We start from the raw sequence: 22,500 nt of genomic DNA on the forward strand, positions 1-22,500 counted from the left end.
CTCCGTATAAGTTGGTATGCTGCTAGTATTGTAGACTTTCCCTTTTGAAAGCCGTTTTGTTCATGCTTCAATATCGAGAACTTACATAAATAATCAGTTAGTCTTTTGTGCATTATCTTTTCGAATATTTTTGAAATTATTGGAATCAGTGTAATAGGTCTATAATTATGAATGTCATGTTTTTCACCCTTTTTGTGAATCGGCTTTACAATTGAGTATTTCAGTCTATCCGGAAAAATACCTTCATCAAATGATAGATTAATCAAATATGTCAAAACATTTGCAATAAAATTAATACATAATTTAATAATAAAAACACATATCTCGTCATATCCTACTGAATTTGTGTTTTTTAAGGAATTGACTGCCCGTATAGTTTCAGTCTCCGTACAAGGGAAAAGAAACATAGTCGTTTCTCTAGTCTCGATGCCGAGTTTGCAGCTTGCAGGATCAGAGGAGACATGCTTAGTATAGTATTCATTGAATGAATTTGCAATATGTTCCGGATTCGTAACCTTTATAGAACCAGAGTTAATATATTCTAAGTAATTAAATGTTTTTATTTCATCTACTTTGTCACTTATGATATTCCAAGTTGCTTTGCATATATTGTTCGCTTTACTGAGGTAAGAAGAGTTTTGATTAATTTCGGAGTTCTTTATACATTTTTTGAGCAACTTATCATATTTTTTAAAATCTTCTTTGTTTTTGGTAGAACGTGTTTTGTAGTACGTGTATCTCAGTTTTCTTTTTCTTAACGATGATATTCGTAACCCTTTCGTTATCCATTTAGGTCCGCTGTTTTGATTTTTTATTTTAATTTTATTAATAGGAAAGCATAAGTTATAGAATAGTATAAAGTAATCATGAAACTTATTAAATGCTTCATTACAGTTATTTTGTATAAAGACTTCGCTCCATGATAGGCTTTTTAAACATTTTTGAAACTTGGTAATATTTTCTTTACAAAAATCACGCCTTTTTATATGTGAAACTACGGGTGAACTTTTTTTTTTTAATAGGACATAATAACGTTTGGCCTGTCTCATGATCCGAAAGACCAAGTAGATGAACTGCACCTTTTGCATTTTTTATGTTGCTTATAATTAGATCTAAGCATGAGTTTTGTCTCGTCGGTTCATTAATATGTAGGATAAGGTCATAATTTAGGAGAATGTCTTGCAAGCTTTGAGATATATAATTTTCTTTAAGAGTATCAATGTTCATATCTCCCGTCAGTATAATTCTTTTTTTGTTATTTTTTATCAGTTTATCCAGTAGTATTACAAATCTGTTTAGAAACTCATTTGGATTAGAATTAGGTATCCTGTAAATGCATATTATAATTATATTCATAGAGCGTATTTCAATACCGCAACACTCAAAGACCTTTTCCGTAGATATTTCAGTACAATAGGGGACTGGGGTACATTCTATTGACTTATTTACAAGTATACAAACTCCACCGCGTTTTTCCTTACTCCTTGAAAAAACACTACCCAACTTAAAATTTTTAAGTCGAATATTTGTCTCATCGCCCAATCTTACAAATGTTTCGGAAAAACAAATAACATCAATATACGTATTTTCAGATAAAAACTCATTCAGTATAACTTCAACTGCTTCTAGTTTGTTCAACAGGCCAGCTATATTCTGATGAAATAACGTAAAACGGGACGTACTTAGAGTTTTACACTTTGATTTAGCCGAAAAAATGATGACGACGATTCATTGGGTGCAAGGTCTATAGAAATTTTATTTTTATCGCGAATTTTATTATTCATCATAGAAAATAAGTAAGGTATAGTTCCCTTTTTAAGAATAGGATTTAATTGTTTAGGCTTACTCTGTTGTGAAACTGCGCTTGTTTTTAGTTTGAAGTTTTTTAAACATAAAAAGTGGTCAGTATAGAATTGCATATCGATTAAGAAATTGATACGTTTACAGATATACTTTATAGAAGGATACATGCTATAGTTACATACGTTTAAAAATGTACAATTTTTATAATTATTACATACATGCAATAACATTTGATTTAACTTAAATTCATTCAAAAACCTATTTTGAAGCACATTAACAACTATTATTTTTGCATTCTTGAATGATCCTAAAGTCTTTGTTAAACTCGCCATCAACTGAAAAGGATTGCTGTCATTTTCACCAATAGAAATAATTAGGTAATTATCATCATAGTCTCTCAACATATTGCTACAAGAAAGGATGTCTGTAGCGGGGGCATAGGGCTTCGTAAAAGACTGAATTTTATATTTTTGATACTTGGTGTTTCGTCGACTGCGGATTAGCATAGGCGCCAAACCAATGAATTGTTGTCCACCAATTATAAGTATTTCAGGATCACTTTTTGGGACATCTTGAATACATTTTTGTGTCTCATCAATTGGTTGGAGAATAGATTCGTTTGGAATATCCTTACATATTTTATTGATATTGTCATCTTGCATATTTTGGTAGGTATTTGCGATCTGATTATTTACAACTGGACTGAAGCTCTTTGATGACAATTTTTTAGTGTTTTTTGTAGCAGCGCCATCTAGGGATTTAAGTTTACAAACAGAGGGTGATTTGGTTTTCGTAGTGGCCTTGGGAGAACTATTTGCTCTTAAACGATTATTTTCGAAAAGAAGATTTTTTATTTTTGAGTTAGCTGTTTCTAATTGATTTTTCAAACATTCTATTTCCTCTTTTAGTACATTAATATCGCATTGCTCAGTTGACAAGTCCGGTAAACTGTGGGTTGATGATGTAGACAGAAACGATGTATTAGGCGACTCAATTATGAAGGCAGTTTTATTTTTTCTTTGCGTAACGAATTCTTCATCCATCGTTAAGCTTTAATAATTTCTAGCGTCGTGAGTAATAGAGAGTTTTACCAACAAATAAAACTTACCTATTATTTTTTCTTCAATATCCGGAATCCATCTTGAGTCAAGCACCCCCTCTTTGTGCCTTGAGTCAGCGTTTCCCCTACCTCTCCGCTGGTGGCGCCCTCTATCGTACGGTTTTGGTACTACTTACAAGGCGCCTGAGCACCGGGTGAAGTCTCGTCATTATGGCACTCATGATGCACCAGGTAGACATTACCTGGATTCCGGATATTGAAGAAAAAATAATAGGTAAGTTTTATTTGTTGGTAAAACTCTCTATTATTTGTTTCGTATCAATATCCGGAATCCATCTTGAGTGATTTGTTTGTTATCACCTGGTGCGCAAGCTATGTCTTATGTATATAGCTTGTAATAGACGCTATAATGTGTATGTAATAGAAATAATAAACATTGAATGTTTAATACACTATTTATTCTTACTAATCAACATACAATGTGAATATACAATCTTTAATTTTATGTACTTAATATTTTAATTTTAAACAGGATCAAAATAATTAGACAATGATACCGATTCATTACAATTAAACCTATTATATTCAATCAATTCTTTTTGGTAATAGTTCTGGAAAGTATGTATTGCCTTCCAATTACCTGTTTCAAGAATTTTATCTATTGAAAAATTTTCTACCCAATTTAAAGAGGCTACAGCAGATCTCATAGAACCTGGAGAAGCCTCTATACCAGCCTCTTTCAAAAGGGATTTTATCCAGCCGCCAATAACAGTTCTAGATGCAGGCTTAGATTCACCTCTAGCTGTGATGAAAAGATGATTAATGTTATTTCGACGCTGTAGTGTTATTTTCAACAACTGTCTTATCCAAAAAATCAAGTTAAAGTTCTTAATAGGGTGTTCTCTAAGCCTCCACCCAGACTGCCTATGATTAATACTATCAGTCTTAGAACCAAAAGCTGGCCAGAATACAATTGAATTATTTTCATCCACTAAACTGTCACTATCAATGCGAAGTAAAGTAAGGTCATGAACTCTACGACCAGAGGCTAGTAATAATAAAGTAGATGTAAGCCTAGAAACCTGATAAATATTATTTTCATCTATACTATGTGAAGCAATATAATCTAGCAACTTTTTTGGATTCCAAATAGGCGGTTTTACAGGTTTATTTCGAGCAACAGATATAGCTTTAAGCATGTGCTTTATGAAAAAATTTGATGACATGTCAATATTAGTAGAAACACTAGTAAATGTTGAAATAACTGATTTGTGTAATAATATAGTTCTATATGCAAGTCCAACATCGCAATGTAAATGTGCCAGGTATCGCGCCACCTGATCGGCACTCGGACATTTAAAATTAATAAAATTTGACTCACACCATTTCTTCCATCTAGCCCATGCCGATTTGTAAGTATTCAATGTTGAGCTTCGCCAACTGGACATTAAAAGTTCTTGTTCCTGATTCGTCCAACCTGCTAATATTTCTTGCCACCCGACATCAACCAGGCTTCCAATTGCAGGTCTTGTACTTGTGGTGGGTGTACACCCGTTGTCGTGTCGATTAACACCTGTGCTAGATCTGGAATGAGATAAGGATGATCCAGCGCTCTCCGCTGTACATCTGCCCGCCAAAACGCTTTGTGCCATTTGGGGGCAATCAGAATGTACCTCCCCGTAGCTTCGTTCAGGTGATGTAGGACTGTCGGGATGAGATTTGGCGGGGGAAACAACCACCCTAGACTGTAATTCCACTGGTGACAAAAGGCGTTGTGATGCTGCGCCATGGGGTCTTGCAAGTCCACTGTCACATAGTTTGGGATCACATGAGCTGACGTTGAGGCAAAGAGATCTATTACTGGAGTTCCCCACCTTCGAAATATCTTCATCGTGGCAGGTGGTAGCAGATGCCATTCGGGACAAGGTTTCTGACGAGACAGAGCGTCCACTTCGGCGTTGTACCTGCCCGGAAAGTATTGGGCTTGAAGGTGAATGTTGAGCCCGTCCAAAATCGCCAGAAGCTGTCGAGTTAAATTTAGAAGCTTTTTTGATTTTGTCCCGCCTTCCTTGTTTATGTATGCCACGACTGTTCGATTGTCCGTTTGCAGAAGAATATGAGCATCTGCTAACTGGTTCTGTTCCTGCAAAATCACTGCATATACCGCGAACATCTCCTTTTGATTGGCGTGCCACGCTAATTGGCGCACTGTCCAGTGACCGAATATGTTTTTGCCTCCTAGACAAGCCCCCCAACCGATATCCGAGGCATCCGTCGTTAAAAGATGAGTTATTGCAGGTAGATGAATTGGCGAGCTCGTCTCGATTGCGTCCTTCCACCATACCAGGTCCTCTATCACTCTTTTCGGGATCTGAATCTTGCGATAGGGATGGTTCATTGGCAGCTGTCGACTGTAACATTGCAGTGAACGACAGTGAAGTCGTCCCCTTGGAACGACGAATGCGGCGAAGTTGAGTCTCCCCATTAAGGATTGATATTGCTTTAGGGACCAACTGCCTGTTTCGATCTGTTTTTGAAGTGCTTTGCGTAGCGTTAGGCACTTCGGCACCGACAGGGACTTTGCGTTGAGCGTTGTGTCCCAGGTAATGCCGAGAAACTCGAGGCATTGGGTCGGTACCAACACAGATTTTTCGAAATTTATGTTCAAGCCCAATAGCGACATGATTTTGATTGTTTGAGCTATGTCGTCTGCCAGCTGATGCATGGACTGACTTGCTAGAAGATAATCGTCCAAATAGACTACGCACCTGATGCCTTTGCTCCTGAGAAACTCTGCCACCCAATTGGTCAACGTGGCAAACGTTCTTGGTGCCGAAGAGAGACCGAAGGGCAGGCACGTCATTTGCAGCAATTGGTGCCGACTTGGATCCTGGTGATAATTGAGTCTTAAGAATCTGCGATGGCGTTGACAGATAGGCACGTGAAAGTAAGCCTGGCTCAAATCCAGTTTCACCATCCAATCGGAATCCTGCAAAAAGGCTGGCACGCGAAAATGGCTGAATAATTGAAATGGCTTTGTTTTGATGAAGAAATTTAACCGCTTCAAATTGAAAATTGGACGGTGGCTGCCGTCGGGTTTCGGTATCAAAAAGAAAGTCGAAAGGTAACTTGGAGTTGTCTCTGCTAGTTCTAATATTCCCGATTTCAACATGTCTTTTATTTGTAAGGTCATGTCTGGAGACGTCTGTGTTCGATATTTTTCCATTATAAGCGAATTTGGAAATATCAGCGGTGGTTTTCGGATAAAGGGAATACATACTCCACTTAGTAGTTTGCAAATTTGTTTTGGTGCACCAAAATTGCTCCAGACACATTGAAATTGTTTGAGACAGCCGCCGTAAAATAATTGATAGTCATTCGCGATTTTTATTTCTAAACGAAGGCCGCGATCCTTTTTCTTTTTGTTTATAACTACCCGATTTGTTTCTATTTGCGTATTTTTGTTGCTTAGATGTGCGTTTACCCTTTTTTGATGATGACGAGTTGTGTCGAAAAAAATGTTCATTCGATTGTGAGCTTGTTGACGGTTTAGATTGATTGTGCTGATTACGAATGAAATTATCCTTTATGTGAGGCCCTGATCGAGGTAATGCTATTAATTTTTCGGCCCCCCCAATTTTTTGGAGATAGTTTTGCACTGACTCATCATTAAATAACGTTGACGCACTTGGAGGTATTTTAAATAAAACGTCGCGGTGAAATTCCTCCGGAATTTGTTTAAGCAACGACTCGCGGCGTAAAGTAATACAGTCTGCCCGTCTTCCACAAACTATTTGTAATAAATCGTCAGTAACTTTATTGTATGCCGATTCTTTAGAAAATAACGATTCTATCTTATTAAACAATGAGTTTGGTGTTAACGACTCTTTTTCTTGACTAGCACAATCTACTAATGATTGCAACGTTTTTTGTAATTCATCTTTTTGGCATAATATAGCATTAGTTAAGGCTGCAAATGACCGCTCGATTAAATAAGAACGAGGGTCCTCGCGAAGCATACCTGATTCATACAGTTTTAAAGAATCGTTTACACTCAATTCCACAAAACCGGGTGTTGTCAAATACTTCTTTTGTACATCAACAAAACGAATAGCGTACCAATCATCGCGGTTAAATCGTTGTAAACTGTGCAATTTGTTTAGATAAATTTCACTTGATTGCGAATAAATCGGATCTTTGACGGTAGTTTTTAATTCGGATAAATTTAATTGAGATGTAGACGCGCCTTCTGTACTTAGGGTAGGTGGGCGTAAATTTAAATCGCTATTCGAATGAAGCACATTTTCAACGTTCTGATTAGTAGAAAGACCGTTGGCAAACGCGGCATTTTTGGTAATTAAATCCGTTAGATATGCAACTTGGTACGATAGCATGTTTAAGTGTTCAAAACTCACGGTTTGTTCTTCTTTACCCGCCTTTTTAAACCTTTTTCGGTGCACACGTGTATCCTGTGAATCACTGTCACTGCTCGAAGAGACGCTTTCACAATCCGAACTCGGTGGAGAAGACTGGCGACGACGCTTCCCAGAACCCGATTCTTTATTAACCGGTTCCTCATTGTGCTCGTAGTCCTGATTCTCCATAATTATCAAAAACGGAGAGGTTGCACTTTACACTTGATTTAAATTTAAATTTTAAACGTTCAAACAAAGAAACTAATTAAAATAAAAACGTAAAGTATTCACTTCTAGCTGACTTGTGCACGGCACAAAGAACGACGCTATAATGACGAGACTTCACCCGGTGCTCAGGCGCCTTGTAAGTAGTACCAAAACCGTACGATAGAGGGCGCCACCAGCGGAGAGGTAGGGGAAACGCTGACTCAAGGCACAAAGAGGGGGTGCTTGACTCAAGATGGATTCCGGATATTGATACGAAACAAATAATGTTTGAAATTTTAAAGAATAATTTCGGTACAAATATAGATTTTTAATAGAAAATAAAAAATCGACGACTGCCTTGAGATTCGAACGCGGTATCTATCGATTCGTTCCTCGCGTCGCAACCATTAGGCTACATGAACTTAATCTCTGATGTCGAAAATAGCGTATTGGTTATAGTAATAAAATTTATGTTTCTTTAGAGAGAATAAGTATGATGTTTTGTCTATATCACACTTGCACAGATCGCATTTACTTCAACGGTTTTGTTCAAAGTTATTTTCTTTGTTTGATTTTTTCAAATTATAAACACTTTTCGGATGTTTTGCGATAAAATAATCGTACAAAATAACACTAGATGCACTTTTTACACGGTATTATTTTTGTTTTTATGCACTTAGTCACAGTAATTTATTTAAAATGTTTCGAGTGTATTATCGAAAATTTATTAACTTTAGGGCTGTTATACGTTTAGATAACACTTGCAGATATTTATTAGAGATAACTAAAGATTTTTAAACACTTTTAAGCACTAGATTTGCATTAATATATTTTTAATTATACAAAAACTACAGAGACGATGTTTACACAGGCACAGCGCCATCTGTCCAGTAATACCATAACAGTAGTACCATAATATTCCATTCAATCTCAATTACAACTTCTAAAAAAAATTGCATTCGTCGTCCCATTTTTTTAGCTTGTATGCAATAATATATTTGAGACGAGTGTGGGTTTCTGTTAACATAATGTAGTTCATTAAATAGTTGAGAAGTGTTTGTTTTTAAACAACATTTTAAACATACATATATACTTGTTTTTTGTCTTGTGATTTAGTGCTTCACTTGGCTTATAGAATGCTGATTCTACATTGAGTTCATAAAATATATACTATGCTCTGCACTGTGACGTGTGAATCAATATTTTAAATTAATTATTGAATCATACCAGTGTCTCTTTCAACTCCTTTAAAATACAGGTTTTCAAGGAGTTTGTAGAAACATTTCAAGAAGTACCTAGCAGTACTTCTAAAGTTTGGGTGAAAGCTGGCACCTATGATGCAGGAGCTAGAAGTAAGTGATTGATTAATTATTTATAAAATATTTTATTATTTTGACTTATTGGTTGGTCAATTTATTTTATAAAACAGATATTGCAGTAAAATGCTAATTAAAACCATTTTCTTTACCCAGAGGAAGATACATCAGAGCGGGGTAAGCTTTACAAGCCAATATCACGACTGGATGAGAAGCGGAGTATCTCAGAGGCGGAGGTGGTGCGGAACCTGGCTCAGAGACCAGACCCGCCCGGCAGACCTCGCAATAAGAAGGGCAATGATAAGAAGAAGAGCAACTTGGAGCTGTTCAAAGAGGAACTGAGACAGTTAGTTTTAGAAAATAATCTCTAAATCATAAATCTTATGTTATTATATTTGCAAAAAACTATTTTAACAATACAAGAAAACGAACATTGTATGCTAAATGTACTACAAAAAAATTTCTACTGAGAATTTCTGGTGAAATTACTGTAGTTTACTGATATCATGTGGGCTCGTATGACACTGGCGATCCTAACACCACTAACTTGTATCTTGGCAACTTGAACCCAAAGGTGAGTTAAATTATTAGTTAAAGGAATCTATGTAAGCTATAAGCATTGTTTTTCATTTTACAGATGTAGATGTGTATTTGAAAAAAGGCTTTGAGAATCTATACATATAATAAAATCGTAGGAAAGTCAAAACTGTACATTGAATATTTTTTTAAAAGAATACTTGATCCATGATCTATAATCGATATAGAAACCAAAAACATAGTTTTTAGAATTTTTGTCTGTTTGTCTGTTTGTCTGTTTGTCTGTTTGTCTGTATGTATTTCCGAGCTAATCTCAGAAAGTACTGCATAGATTTACTTCAAATTTTGCATGAATATTCCTTAGAGGTCGGGTGAGGATAGTTTATACATATTATCATGATATCACCTTCGGGGGAGGAGCTGTGAACCTTTATTTTTCTTACCTATTCTGTGTACTACGACAGCGTACAATTTAAAGACTCATGTTTAAATGTTGGTTTCGAGTAAGCCATGCTATTATCTAGCTTTACAAAATAAAAACTATGTCATTTACGTAATTTGGGCAGAGAAACAGTTAAATGAATCTTAGCAGTATAAAGACAAATTTGAAACAGCGCCATCTATGTAGTGTTATAAAAATCAAACACACGTTAAATATATTGGAAATTAATAATAATCAAATGACGCATATATAAATGTTGTTTGACAATATCTAGATTGACACTATAAATTATGCCATTTAAGTAACTTGGGAAGAGAAACATAGTATAAAGAATGTTAGTTGTATAATGTTAATTTTGTAACAGCGCCATCTATGAGATTTCGTAAAAATCAAATCAATTTACATGTTAACACTACTGAACACACTGTTAAAAATTAATAATTTAAATATATGTAATTATGTTATTTATTTATTTAACTCTTTAACCCATATCTTCCGTTCCCTATAAGATATATTTCGTGTAAATAATAAATATACTACATTTTTTTAAAGTGAGGGTAGATTTTTATTACCCTCACTTTAAAAAAATAAAAACTAAAACTAGACACCATTATCTACAGTTAATCTAATGATTGTGTTCATTAGTTACAATTTTAAAAATCTTCGTGTTTTATAAATTTACTAGCTTACCGCCCGCGGCTTCGTCCGCTTTGTCTAAAACCTAATAAATTATATACTAAAACCTTCCTCTTGAATCAATCTATCTATTAAAAGAACTGCATCAAAATCTGTTGCGAAGTTTTAAAGATTTAAGCATACAAAGGGACATAGGGACAGAGAAAGCGACTTTTTTTTTATAGTATGTAGTATGTAGTTTTATTAATTTATAAAGCAATTGAATGCCATAAAACCAAAAATATCAAATGCAATCTTCGTGTTTTGTGAATTTTCACCATCATGCGTTCCCACAAAAGGTAAGTTGTTACTTATAGGTATTTATTTTTTATAATGATAGCAATTCATGTTTTTTGTTGGTATTATAGGTATTACACTTTTAGAATGAAATAATAAATGATGAATTCTTTTATTATTTTGAGGTGCATTGGGAACAGTAGTTTTTGATAAAATTTTATTTGTAAGTAGCTTTTTTTATAGATTTACAGTTAACTTTAGATTTTTTTATTAACAGATTCAATGCTCATAAAATTATATCGCCTTTGGAAGACGATTTCTGCTGATATTTTTACTACACCACTTGAAAATTGATGATTTGATTAAGTGGAAATTAGTAATCATCCGCTTCGTCAATTTTTGACTGAAGTTAATGTCCAACGTCCAATGGTTAAATCATTGGAAGTATCTCGGGAAATTTTGGAGGATATTCTTCAGGAAGGAGAGGAGGGGCAGCCAACCATATATCAAACTACTACGTTTTAGTACCGAAAAAAATGTTATTGCCAAATGAAACGTAAATTTTGCACTCACAACTTTACAAGTAATGTTTTTATTTTGACTTTGGGTTAGGTTATCTGATTATAATATTTATTTTATATTATGGCTATCGAGGTACCGACCATACTGGGATCAGAGTACATGATATACAGTTCATCATCCAGGATTGCTAAGAGCATTTTCACACTGAAAAAGATGTTTTCTTTGAATCGTAGTTGCTTCATTTATTTATTTTTAATCATTTTACATAATATGTTTTATATTTTATAAATGTATCATTTTCAGTATTGTAGATAAAATAAATTATGTAACGGTTTTATAAGAAAACACATTATATTTATTAGGTGACGGTGATTTCTTCCAGGCAAAAGATATTCATCAGCTCAATAAAATTTAATAGTATGTTGTTAGTTATTCTTTAGATTCACAATTGTAATGAGCATTTCCGCATGCAAGTTGTATCGTAGTTTAGATATATCATAGTTTTTACATATTAAAGTTCCAACAAAACCCTCCAATTTTTGAGAAGAGTTGAGCAAGATAATTTTAAAAATGTGCCGTGTTAAGTATTATAGAAAAGGTAAGTTCGTTGGTAATTATTATTTCTTCTTCATTTACATGTTGTTAGTAAAAATAAACTTTGACTAACAGTCAAAGTAGTCAAAGTATATTTTAACTAATACTACTTAATATCTATTATACTTATGTTCAGTATTTATCTGTATTATTATTGCTTGACAATTAATATATTTTTATGTCGTATACCAAATTATAAACATAAGTTTGATGTGTAATTAGCTGGATTTATTTTAACACACTCACAGACTTATATTTTATGTTAAAAGAGTGTTAATAGTGTAAATCATAATATATTTTTTCACAATTAAAAATAATACTTTTTTCTGATGGTGTTGGCATTGAATTAAACCGCACTGTCGTTTCGTTCACAGTGTGTTATGAGGAGCATAATATTCGGTCCTCATAATATCATAAAAAATCTGTGCGAAAACAATAAACACGTGTGAGGCCCTCACGGCAGATCGGGGCGGTCTGACGCGAAGTGGGGACAGCGTTGTCACTGTATCGCTCTTGCCACGCTGGTCAACAGACTTATTCGATAGTTCAGTTTTGTATTAAGACCGCTGGCTGTGACAACCAACCCGTGAGACAACCAAACCCGGTCTCCCCTACTATCCCGTGAGACCGAAACCTTCACTGAGAGGGTATGACGTCTCACAGCTGATCGCAAACGGCATATTGTACTATCCCGTGAGACCGAAACCCTCACTGAGAGGGAATTACGTCTCACTACTGATCACGACAGTCATATTTTATCTCGAGAATCTGAAACTTTGCTCAATACGAAGACCGTTTGACAAATGATAGGGTGCATCATAATATTATTCGATCTCTTGAAGATGAACATGAGCATAAGCAATGACTAGAGTAGGGACGCGAATATTACAATTATATGAGACAAGAACGATTAATAAGTTTGTTTAATGAAAGATTAAGAATTGAAACTATTCGGTCTCTGGAAACGTACGAATAGCGAGAGGCCCGTCTTACTGCAGACAGATTTCGTCATGAGGTAAACAATCTACGAATTCGGTGGTGTAGTCTGACAAATATAAAAGTGGGTTTGCTCACACAATTGATTACAGATCATCTTCTGTATAGGCGATATTAACGTAGTATGTTCTTTTTGTAATGCTTTAAAGTGTAGTAAGGAGTCGGCTTTCGTTTGAAGATACACCGGTACCTTTGATGATCCTTTGGTGCTCAATAATTATCAGAAGGTCTGTTCATGCTTACTTTTAAGATACAAGGTCAAGTTTACCTTTTGATAGGATCCCTTTTGCCTGAAGGCCAACCTAAGTTTGTTTAAATATATTTTGTATTCGACTACAACGAATAGTGGAGTACAAGAAATCAATATTTCTCAAATTTAAAACTGAACTCATTTCACAATTTTAGAACAGGTTAATTCGTGTGTATGCAGTTTTAAATCGACATTAGAAGCTTTTCCTCAAGATGGTGATATCGGCACTCAGGAACTCCCTGGACGTGTTATAACGCCCAGGCCACAGTATTACAATTTTTCCTACAGAAGGGCGACGAATGTATTTTCGCATAGCAACGGAGGGGAACTCGCGGGGGGTCAAGTGACGCGGGCAACGTACCACAAACATGCTTAGTTTGTGGTACCGAGCGCGAAATATATTCATCGTGTTTTTAGTAAAGTTACTATGTAAACTAACGTAATTTAATATGTACTTAGGTACATGTTCTATAATGGTGTGCTCAAACTGTTAATCTACATTTAATTTAGATTATTATTTGATACTAACTACTAAGTAATGTAGAATTTAAATCACATTCATTCATGTTTTCTTCAGATTTTAAGATTTTCTTATCAGTGTTCAATTTTAATGTAGTTACCTAATATGAATTTTAACTTAAGTAAGATTAATCGCTTTTATAGTACCTACTTTAATTAAAAATGTATTTATAAATAAGTCAGGTCAGGACTAAAATTATAATAACCTAAATATTCATTTTTTGAAGGTTACCAAGAAGTGAAAATAGAAAAGGAGAATGGTTAGAAGCAATTGAAACTGAAAATATCAAGCCAAATGTAAAGGATATATCATAGTACATTTCCCAGAAAGTGCTTTCAATAGAACAATGGATGTGATTAGTCTGCACGATGATGCTACACCAGTATGTCTGCCGCTGCATTCACACAGGGTGAGGTTTTTATCTGTAGACACGTGATGTCTTCCAATTTACTTTTGGTCTTTTTATTTAGATTTAGGGCTGTCATTTATAATCTAACGTTTCTCCTATTTTGAAGGAGGCCTGTGAACAAACTGAGATGGTTTTATATGATTTTTTGAGTACAAACTTGGGTGATATTTGGTTGTTGAAATGTTATTGACTGAGGGAAAGTGCAATTTACTTTAAATACATGGGGTGTTTTAAGTTATTTTTCTATTCTTTATAAATTTATATATATAAAGCATTTGAATGCCATAAAACCAAAAATATAAATTCAAATTCCGCTATTGTAAGCCCTAATGTTGATATTAATTTCAAACCATCAGCATTGCCCTTTTAATTAAAATGTATTGCATTTTAGTTTAAATGTAAAGTGAACAATGCTAGTTAATGTAAACTGTGACATTTCATTTCCAGGTACCAGTTGAGCCTCAAATCCCGAACTCAAAAATGAACAGAGTGAATCCGAGTGCATCCCAGGCTGCACAAAATAGTTTAGCTCTATAATTTTCTCTGTTATTATATATTATTGTTTTTTTGTCTATTATTTATAAATAAATAAATTACTGTATATTGTGTTGTTCATCGTAATAAAATACTATTATATACCTGTATTATTATACAGGGTTACAGGAAAAGTCGATGTAGATCCGTTAAGGGCATGTAGTACACATCATTTCTGAATGATTTCACTATGTAACCTCCCATCCTAAACTTAACCGTTTTCGAGTTATTCGAGTTTTAATTTTTTTTATGAAAATGGCCAATTTTTCGGCTATTCAATTGAATATTTTGAATTTTTTTGACTCTTATGATTATTTTTTTTGTTTTTTACATGAAGAATGAGATGCTTAATTACCTCAATGACTAAAATTGCACGTAAGTTAACTAAATAGGTCATTGTAGACGATCGAAACATAAGAAAATAAGTACAAATTATAAAAATATATTTTTCTTTTCTGGATATCTCAAAAAATTATTATGGCACTTGCTCTGCAGATGTGCTTAAAAACATCTACATTTTATCAGCTATCCAACGAGGTTTAACAACCTATGGTTGTATTTAAACTCATAGAAAAAAACACAGTTGAAAAGGTTCAGGTAGTAGGTCTAACGGGTCCCTCGGCTATTGTCCTTCAAGTTAATCCGGTGCGTGTGAGCGAGAAAACTTACGATTTATGCAGATGAGAGTGAGAAAAATAATGTGCAAAAACAAGTTTGGGGATACAACATGCCCATTGTTTTGTATTTGGCCGTTTGTTTGCTTGCCATCCATTTTAGTCTGCTCATGCGATTCGTCCATGGTAGATGCGAATTATTGTGCTTTCGGATTCCCACACGACTTATGTGTGTGACTTAGGTGACCTACTAATGATCTCCCATTACAATTACTGCGGGACATGTGGTTTCAACATGATGGCTGCTCTGCTCATTTCAGAAGAAGCGTTAGGGAATGGTTGGACACGTAACTATCCTAACAAATGGATTGGACGAGGTTGGCCTTTACCCTGGCCACCCAGATGTCCCGACCTGACCCCCATTGATTTTTATGTATGGGGGCACATGAAGAGCCTCGTTTACAGTGAGCCCAACCCCATATCGTTAGTGGAAGTTCTCAAAGAAAGGATGCTGCTTGTGTGCTGTTGAAATGCTGCTAACGACATAAGAAGAACATTAACCACATGGTGTAGTGAAAAGTGGACTACGTGAAGGAATGAGAAAATGTGTGCGAAATAGAGGTGGAACGTAGAACATGAGCTATAAAATTTTATTCAAAAACATTAGGTGAATAAATGTTATTTTGAACTGATTTATTGTTTCATTTAGCTTACTACAATCACCGACGATCTGTACGCCAACTATGAGTTGAGCGTGAGTGACTTTGTATGCCAACTAGCGTTAACAACGCACCGATTACGTTATTTTCCAAACAATAGCCAGTAACTAGTCACTTACGCTCAAGTAATAGTTGGCGTACGGTCATTATTTGTACGATCGACGATGTGAACAAAAAAAATGCTATAAAACTGAATGATCTCCTAGATCAGGATAGCGGGATATCGATGGATGCATGAAGGTTGTACCTAGCCGAGGGAGGCCTATGTTCAATAGTGGAAGCCAGTAGGCTGAAATGATGATGCTGAACTTAAGTCAAATTAATAAGATTAAATAAGGGCTATTTATTCTGACTGCCATGTAGCCTTAGAAACTAAGTTTCACCTTTGAGGTTAATAAATATCCTAGAGTGTTATACCTCGTTGGATAGCTGATAAAATGTAGATGTTTTTAAGCATATCTGCAGAGCAAGTGCCATAATAATTTTTTGAGATATCCAGAAAAGAAAAATATATTTTTATAATTTGTACTTATTTTCTTAAGTTTCGATCGTCTACTATGACCTATTTAGTTAACTTACGTGCAATTTTAGTCATTGAGGTAATTAAGCATCTCATTCTTCATGTAAAAAACCAAAAAAATAATCATAAGAGTCAAAAAAATTCAAAATATTCAATTGAATAGCCGAAAAATTGGGCATTTTCATAAAAAAAATTAAAACTCGAATATCTCGAAAACGGTTAAGTTTAGGATGGGAGGTTACATAGTGAAATCATTCAGAAATGATGTGTACTACATGCCCTTAACGGATCTACATCGACTTTACCTGTAACCCTGTATATGTTGTTTCATTATATTACATTCCTCAAAACTGAAATTACCAAATTGTAAGTCTACCGTAATCCTTATATCGAAGTCAAAATTGAACTGGATTTATCAAATTATACAGCTATCTTGTCCTGCGAGGTTGCTGGTGTTTTACAAGTAACCCTGTATAGGTGTTACCATCACGAGCAGCCATCGCCATACTTAATTTTATTAATTGGCATTGTCATTTTTTCCATTTGTAATTTTACGTCTATGTTTTGTACAATAAAGTTAAAATAAATAAAAAAGAGTGTGTGTTTATGTACACGCGTTAGAAGTTACTTCTTTGGCGTATGGACAAAATACTAGAATATACAACTTGAACATAGTTATCAATTTTCATACCACCTAGAACTTACTTCATGCTGTTAATTTTAGGTGTCGGTGTGCGCGCGCATCGTAAAAATTCACTCTCACTATTTTTCTCCACCGCGCCAAAACAAATACTTATAAATTCAAAATAAATATATTAATATTATTTTTATATCGATAAACATTATTCTCGGCACTAAACACCGCCATGTTTTGTTACAAGCATTATGGCGCCGGCCACACTTTTTTTTGTAGGTATGTCACTTCCATGTGATTCCATATTCATTGATCAAACGTTACGCTAATAGAAAGCCACTTGGCTAGGGGGGCAGAGACGTTAGAGCGTTTTCACATTGTCCGGTCCGATATCGGATATCGGACGCCGATAGCCGATATCCGATATCGGAGGCTAAGTAAAATGTATGATTTACGTACCTGTCTTTCACATTGTCCGGTCCGATATCGGATATCGGAGCCAACACCGATATTCCCGTGAACTATCGGACGATAATGTTCAGTGTTACCAGCTCAATTTTCGAAAAGGTAGTATACCAACAGCAAAAAAAGCACTAGTTTGTGTATTTTCAGTCATTTCTAGGCGCTAAATGTAAAAAAAAAATCCTTTCATTTACTTTAAACCTTTTTATTAAGAAAACATTCATTTAAGTATTTAAAGGCATTAAAAATACGATTTATACGGGAGCTATTTTAATATCGTCCTATAATATACGGCAATTGGCTGAACTGAAGTAAACAAAAATATATTGTGTTCTTAAATTCAACCGTATCTTCGAAATATTAGTATCTTTTATCTTTATTTACTCATTCTGCCTCGCTCCTCCTCCTACTCGGACTACTGTTGTGCTGTAAGCTGTTTATTGTATTGTTGTCATTGAGTCACAGATTTAGTGCTTTGTTTTAGCGCCGATATCAAACCTGTATAATAAATAGCACATCTAAATAATATTAAGTAATTAATAATATCAAATCTTTTTTATATTTTACTTTTCCAGCTGTTTTTGAAGTCGGTTTCTTTATTGTAGTTATTTTTACTGTATGTACAACTACGATCTATCAGTTGATTTTTTTTAAATCAAACCCTTTTTATTGAAAAGAAAATTTACAATACGGCAATTTTGTTTAGTTTTCTCTAAAATTTCAGAATTAGAATGCGGCAACCCTTAGACTAAGGATTGGTCTCCGCGCGCGCGCTACGACTAGATACCGCTCCACCTAAAAACAATAGCTCCGTGAGTGCGGCAACTCAGTTCTGTAGTGTGTGTAAGGCAATTTGTAAGGACGCTAGTGTGTGTGAAGAATTGTACTGCCAGCTACATAAATTTTACCCCATAAATGGGAAATGGGCTATCTTGGAAAGAAGTTTGAAAAATATTTTCATTTCATTTTGGCCTTGCCGGGAATCGAACCCATGAACATGTGACTCAAATCCACTTGCGATGCCACTATACTATCACAAAGGTTTTTTAAAAGTAAAAAAGCAGTAATAAAAAAATAACATATGAGTCAGTTAAACAAGGTTAAACAGAAATAAATTATTGTTATTATCATTTTTTTTATAATATGCGTTAGTACCTAATACTCCTAATAGTATTGAAAAAAAAAAAACATTATGAATAAAATAAGTTCAAATTAAAAGTGTGTTTTTGGGATATGCAGTACGGCAACACTAAATGGCGTCGTATTTTCGTAAACAACATTTTCAAAGTACAGGTGAAATATCGAATAATACGATTATTCCTGATGTTACGTGATCCCAGTGTCTTTCTTATTATTTGTTGTATTTTTTTTAAACAGTTTTATGACACAAACAGGCATTTTACTTCAGGTTTTGTCCAAAATCTTTAGAAACTATCGGTACACCCTCTCCACACAATGCTCGTGACACGACTGGCTCGGGTACGCCGATTTCGGCGTACTTTTAGTTGCCGCATTTTTCGAGTACGCCGGCGGTATCTAGTCGTAGCGTGCGCGGAGACCAATCCATAATCTAAGGCGGCGACCCTAAATTTTGTCAAGAACGCGCGGCGACTTTTGAGCTTGTTTACTATTTTGGTTGTCATGGCTATATTATTATTAGTCTGTGGTACTATGTACATTGCGGAATCTGTGACTGTGAATTAGTTTAGTTTAATTTATTTCTGTTTAAATATTTGCACCCCCAGATATTAGGTAGAATGTACATATTAGCACTATAAAATTGTAATAACAGCACCTACATTTGTAAATGTAATTTGAATTTGTATTTGCTAGTTTCGTCGCTTTAATACTGAGTTGAATTTTTTTTTTATTTTATTTGTATAAGAACATAACAGTCATACATGATTTAATATAAAAAAGTTCTAAAATTCACTACGACCACACAACATGTTCTAATAATAAAAAAAGAAAAACAGCATATAAAAAAACAAGCCTCACAATGAAGTTGAATATTGAAACTAGATTCTGACTCTGCAGAGGGTACAAATCCATACTCCGCAGTCAGCAGATTAAACCGGTTTGAAAAACATCAGTTTATTTATTACTATTTATTTCATTTAAAATAAAGTTTATTTTTTGTAACACAAATGCATCCACTGTTTATTTTAATTCCCAATATATCTACTTTTCCAGTTTCTGGCAACACTCATGTTATCGGGACGATATTATCGGATAATGTGAAAGGGCAAATTGTGTCCGATATCGGATATCGGCTATCGGCTTCCGATATCCGATATCGGATCGGATAATGTGAAAACGCTCTTATTACTCTAAAAATCGAAATCTGACATCTAGAATCGAATGCATTGATTACTTGTGAATAAAAATCATCATAAATTAATAAATTCGATTGACAAATATTTCAAATCCGTATCGATTAATTCACTTTAATCGATGTTTTTAAGCAGGTTACCTCTCTTTGAAGATAAAATTGATAGACGTCAAATGTTGCCTATTAAATTGGCTCGACTATAATATTTCACTTGCATAAGTAAGAAATGCATTTACCAAAAATCGTAAATGATCGAAAACATGATTTTATACATCATTTTTATTTTAATACAGATTATAACACTTTTCGCTAAGGATGGTAACACTTATTTCTTGTGTCTATGGTCATTCGATGGATTTCAAAACGAACAATGTTGTTTATGAAAATTCAAAAAGTACGATACAATTGTGCGTTTGGTATAACAAAATATAGAATGTAGTTCAGTAAGAGAGCGCTGTTAGCATAATGTTCAAGCATCAGCGTCCGCGCCCTTCAGCCTGAGGCGCGCGAAGTCTTCGAAGATTATGTCGTCGTCTTGTTCTTGGCCATTTTCGTTTCTGTAAACAAAATTCGATATTAGTTTACGTGTAGTGTAAGTATAGTGAGGTCTTAGATTACAAAATAAAAGACAGATGGAGCGTTGCCGAACTAAACCGAATGATTTATCGTCATTTTCAATAAAGCTATGTGTGCTGTCATTTCGCCGCTGCACTGTACGTATACGGTGCTTCTGTGTGCGTGTAATGTTACCAGATATTGAAAAATTTCCCAAATTTTTCCCCGACTACGGAAAAAAGAGGGTTATGTTTTTCGAGTTTATGTATGTATGTATAATATTTCTTTGACACGCCCTGCAGTATAAACCGTTGGACCGATTTTGAGTTGTGAGGTTTCATTGCAATCATCTGAATTATTATGTTAGTGGCGGTAGTGACGTAGGCTATACATATACATAAATTAGCAGTCAAGTTTTAATTTTTCTTACCTTCTCGGTAACCTAGCAAAGATGCCAGTCTTGAACCGATGATTGATACATACCTATCACTAAACATAATATGTACAACACCTAATGTATTTAGCTCTAAGGTTAGGTTAAGTTTGATTGGATTTGATTGGACGAATTTGAATTTGAATTTGAATTTTATTTTAATATAATTTCGGGTTAGTGATTTTTTTTTATAATATTACATAAAGTACCTGCCTACTAAAGTTATACATATATGGCCGAAATAATTGTTTTCAATTTTTAATTAAATAAATTACATAAAAAATGCCAGAAATAAAGGCCTAATACAAAAATATCGGTGTCAGGGCTTGGAATAATTATCTCTGCACTGTCGTTGTGTTTGACAGAATGAAAAATATGGCAGAACATTCTTGAATCAGCCTCTTAACCCGTGTAGCGTCCTACGCACAGCGGTTGTAACATTGAAGGTCATCAGTAGAGACGTACAAGTGAATGTTTCCAGTATAAAAAATATTTCTCTATGCCTTAAACATTTATAATTCGAATCGACACGACTCCGAGACAGGAAATACAGACTAAAACAACAAAAAAAAAAAAAAAAAAGTGAATCATTGATTGAGTTGCGTCATCGGCCATAGTTTGTAACGTTCGTCTTGTTCAACGAATATTTGGATTGTGAATTATGCCGAGAGGAATAATTAGATGAGTGATAATTGAGACGTATATTACTGGAAATTTTACGTAGAATACGTTTATGATATTGGTTTTAGGGATATTTGAAGAATACTCAGTGAAAAAGTGTCTCAACTTTTCAGTGCGGAAGACGCAAAATGGCGCTTTTTTTCTTGTTTGTGAATAATGGATATTTGTTATTATTCATAGTGAAATACGTTGTGTTAAATGTGTGAAAATATAAGTGAATGTATTTGGCAATCGTGTAGTGATATGAAAACGTGAATATGATCATTTGATGACTCACCATTATCATGTAAGTGTTAGTATGTAAGCAATTAAAATTAAAACAAAAGAAAATCAATTTTTTATAATTTTATAGAAAAAATATATCGTCATGATTACATTTTTATGCTATAACTAGTTTCTTCCTCTTTCCAAAAATATATCATACATGGCATATAATTATAGAACAATAGGGTAAATAAAATTTTCAAACTCGGTAGTCATAAAAAAGCTAGATTTCGTAAACTACCTCGACATACTTGGGACGCATAACATCTGTGCGTATGACGCTAGACGGGTTAACTTCACAGAGCAAGTAATATAGGAAGAGACGGCACTCAGTACTTCGATTTCGAGCTCACGCACACATATGCATGTATTACTTAGGTTAAGTCTTATATACCAACCTATGAAAAGTTCACGTCAAAAATGATCCACATTGCTGCCAACATTTAAAAGTTGAAGTTGCTAGTGATGTCTCCTTTGAGTACATATTATCGATAAAACTTCATATCGATATCGATAAAATTTTCGATGCTGGGTAACATCACTACTAATTCTCATCCTTATTCAAATTTATAGGAAATTAAAAATAAAACACCAACAATGTAGATCAATAAGTTTATTATAATATGTATAATAATAATTACCTATATATAACATTTTTATATAATATTAAAACTCACTATTATCAGCAAAAATGGATAATTCCATTTGAATTTTGAATTTTACTGAATATCTTTATTTAGGCATGTAGGACCGTCCCGGCTCCGATCGG

General features: G+C 34.3%; 1 protein-coding gene and 2 long non-coding RNA genes across 3 annotated transcripts; 1 reads left to right on the top strand and 2 right to left on the bottom strand.

Moving 5' to 3' along the window:
• Positions 1-2,885: 2,885 nt before the first annotated feature.
• LOC123696960 lies at positions 2,886-6,759 on the bottom strand. Its single transcript, XM_045643360.1, has 2 exons — positions 4,247-6,759; positions 2,886-3,012 (listed from the first exon to the last, which is right to left on the bottom strand). Coding segments are annotated over exons 1-2 (1,953 nt in total). The 5' UTR covers positions 6,199-6,759; the 3' UTR covers positions 2,886-3,011.
• Positions 6,760-13,753: 6,994 nt separating this feature from the next.
• LOC123697132 lies at positions 13,754-14,584 on the top strand. Its single transcript, XR_006752187.1, has 2 exons — positions 13,754-13,983; positions 14,431-14,584. It is a non-coding gene; the product is annotated as an uncharacterized LOC123697132 (long non-coding RNA).
• Positions 14,585-20,059: 5,475 nt separating this feature from the next.
• On the bottom strand, positions 20,060-20,989 carry LOC123697160. The gene is made up of 2 exons (XR_006752195.1): positions 20,784-20,989; positions 20,060-20,355 (listed from the first exon to the last, which is right to left on the bottom strand). It is a non-coding gene; the product is annotated as an uncharacterized LOC123697160 (long non-coding RNA).
• Positions 20,990-22,500: the final 1,511 nt, after the last annotated feature.

Source organism: Colias croceus, chromosome 1 (genome assembly GCF_905220415.1).
Source record: "Colias croceus chromosome 1, ilColCroc2.1".
Classification (NCBI taxonomy): domain Eukaryota; kingdom Metazoa; phylum Arthropoda; class Insecta; order Lepidoptera; family Pieridae; genus Colias; species Colias croceus.